General features: G+C 18.6%; 1 protein-coding gene across 1 annotated transcript; it reads right to left on the bottom strand.

Moving 5' to 3' along the window:
* Window positions 1-1,087: 1,087 nt before the first annotated feature.
* Window positions 1,088-1,856, bottom strand: PRELSG_0007700 (Plasmodium exported protein, unknown function; the record flags this gene model as incomplete). The annotated part of the gene is made up of 2 exons (XM_028676890.1): window positions 1,088-1,603; window positions 1,722-1,856. The coding sequence occupies 2 exons, from the start codon at window positions 1,854-1,856 to the stop codon at window positions 1,088-1,090; spliced, it is 651 nt and encodes a 216-aa protein (XP_028531272.1).
* Between the last annotated feature and the right edge of the window lie 1,205 nt (window positions 1,857-3,061).

The raw sequence follows: 3,061 nt of genomic DNA, 5'->3' as shown, positions 1-3,061 counted from the left end.
ACTGCATCTTTTAATAAACCTATTAACCGCTATAAATGAGTTTTTATTTACAAAGAATTAATATCTTCTTTTAATTAAAAACATACAAACAATTTATAACAATTTATTAAGTCAAAATTTTATGATATTCAATGTTATTTCAAAAAATATACATTGAATAATACATAAATATTTCTCTTATCTCTTAAGTTTTTAATAAGTTAACATTTCTTTTTTTTAATTTTTATTTACACTAAAAATTAAAACATAACATAACTTAACATAACATTCATTCATAAAACTCTTCCCAAAAAAAAAAAAAATATATTTTATTTTATTTTTTTTTTTAAATTACAAAGATGTATATATATATGAATAAACAAACAAAAAAAAATAACTTTATTTTATTTTTTTTTTTTTTTTATATATATAGGACTAGCGTCTGTGCATGGCTAACTTGTACGTATACAACTAGCAACTAGCTTAGCATGCTACAAAAGGTTAATAATACCTTTTATTAACCATTAAAAGAATAAGTAATTCTTTGTAAATAAAAACTCATTTATAATAATTAAAAAACTAATATATATATAAGCGTATATTTAGTTATACAATGCTCTTTATTAATTTGTTTGTTTAATACTCTAGTAAAGTTATTAAATGACCAATTAATAAATCAATAGTCGAGACTTTTATGAGAACTTTCATTTATACTGTTCCTTTGTGGATAATATGCACTAGTATGATATAATTTTATCTGTAATTCTGGTTTATTAATTGTTCGTTTAATAACTTTGCTAGAGTATTAAACAAATAAATTAATAAAGAGCATTGTATAACTAAATATACGTTTATATATATATATATAAACGTATATTTAGTTATACAATGCTCTTTATTAATTTCCATAAAAGTTAGAATCGAAAATACATGATAAAAAGAAAAAATAATAAATCAAGAAATGGTTAATAAAGAAATTGTTATTAATTTTTTGTAAAATAAAATGAACTACTAGTCAGGAAAATATATGTCATTCATGCACTGAAGCTAGTTAAAAAAAAAAATATAAAGTGATATTTTTTTTTTGTTTATTTTTATTTACTCACATCTATGTAATTAAATATCTAAAATTATTTTTTTTTTCTTTATTTTTTTTTTTATCCAACTCTTCTTTACAATCCTTTACATATTCCTTAAACAATTTATATGTGCTATCTTTATATTTTTTCCATTCCTTTTTTTTCATACTAAAAAATTTAGAACATTCTTCATACGTAGAAGAGTTCTCCTTCAACTTATTATACTCATCAACAGCATTAGAACGAAAATCATTTATGTCTTTTTGCATTTGGTCATACCACTTCTGGAATTTATCTTTTTCCCATGATCTTCCATGTAGAGAATATCTTATATTTTCAAAAAAACACATTTCTTCCCACTTTTCAAATGCACGCTTTTTTAACGAAATTTCCTTATTTTTAAGAAATTCAAAAAAGCTTTCCGATAAAGTATCGATATGTGCAAGATTATTATTATCCTTTAATTCCACCTCTGATAGTATCTTTAAATGATCTCTATTGAATTTGATCATATAAATAGACAAAATTTCCTGTTTGGATAAGCACTGTAGTAAAATTTAAAAATTAAATATTTAAAAAGTATATATATATTAATAGAATTTTAATTTAAGTAAATAAATTCAAATAAAAGTGAGTACATTTTTCATATAAATTTTGCTTTACTTCTAAAAGAAAACATAAAAAAATGGGAAACAGCATGGTAAAAAGTTTGAGAAAAATAGGGGTTGCGCAGATTCTCTTTTTAGTTATTCCCTCTTTATTTATATCTAAATATGTTGAGTAATTTTTCGTATTCATATTATTCGAAGCTAGAATCTCTTTGTTAAAATCTTCAATTTATCCCTTAAAATATATCTTATTTAATTGTTATATTTCTAAATTATAATTCTTTCCAATAAAAAACTTTTCTTAATATATTCTTTAGTATAACTTTTTATTATATAATTAAATTAAAGATAAATATTTTCAATATGAAAAAAAAATAAACTAATAAATTGAAAAATCATATAGAAATATATAAATATATCAAAGAGAAAAAATTATTTTAAAATTTTTATTTTATATAATTTAATTCAGAATCTCCACCAAAATTTTATATATTAATATAATTAAAATTATGTAAATAACTAGAACTCTGATTTTGGTCAATAAAAAAATATTATTAACTTTTTGTAATATAAAATTATACTATTAGTTAGGAAAACATAAGTCAACTATGCACTGAAGCTAATTATAAAAAAAAAAATTATTTCTTTTTTTTTTGGAAGTTATTGACGTTTTGAGCTAAAACGTTATTAATTTTTAATTTAAAGAAAAAAATTAATGTACAAAATGAGTAATTTTTTAATTGTATTTTATTTGCATATTTAGAAATAACATTGGATAACTTATATTTAAGTTATTTGTTATAAATTTTGTGTGTGTTTTTAATTAAAATAATATACATACTCTATAAATAAAAATACATTTATAAAAGTAAACATGTGTTCGTTAAGCAATGCAAAATTGTTTAATTCAAATTAAATATTATTAATTATAAAATGCTACTATATATATAATAAAAAGAGTATATATATATTTAGTTATACATGCTCTTTGTTAATTCGTTTGTTTAATATCCTAGCAAAGTTATTAAACAGGAAATTAATAAATCAAAATTTTAAATAATTAAGATTAATAAATGTATTTTATTTTAAAAATCTTTAATCAAAAATTTTTTAAGTATAAAAGGATAAATATTTACAAGATATTTCTTTTATCCTAAATGAATTAAAATATATTTTTTTAAATTTATACTTTAAAAAAATACAATTAAATATAGTTAGGATTAGCTATAAATGTGCTTTTCATATCAAAATATTTCTTCATTTTTGCTTCATTATTATTTTGAGCTTTTTATTTTTTAAATATATAAATAGTACTTATTTTATCAATTTTTTTATCATTTTTTTTTTTTTTGCTATATTATTTTATATAAATTTTTTTCATTTGATGATTATTTC

Source organism: Plasmodium relictum, assembly GCF_900005765.1.
Source record: "Plasmodium relictum strain SGS1 genome assembly, contig: PRELSG_00_v1_87, whole genome shotgun sequence".
Taxonomy (NCBI): domain Eukaryota; phylum Apicomplexa; class Aconoidasida; order Haemosporida; family Plasmodiidae; genus Plasmodium; species Plasmodium relictum.
The sequence above is the reverse complement of the archived record's forward strand: the minus strand, read 5'-3'. Positions and strand labels throughout refer to the sequence as shown.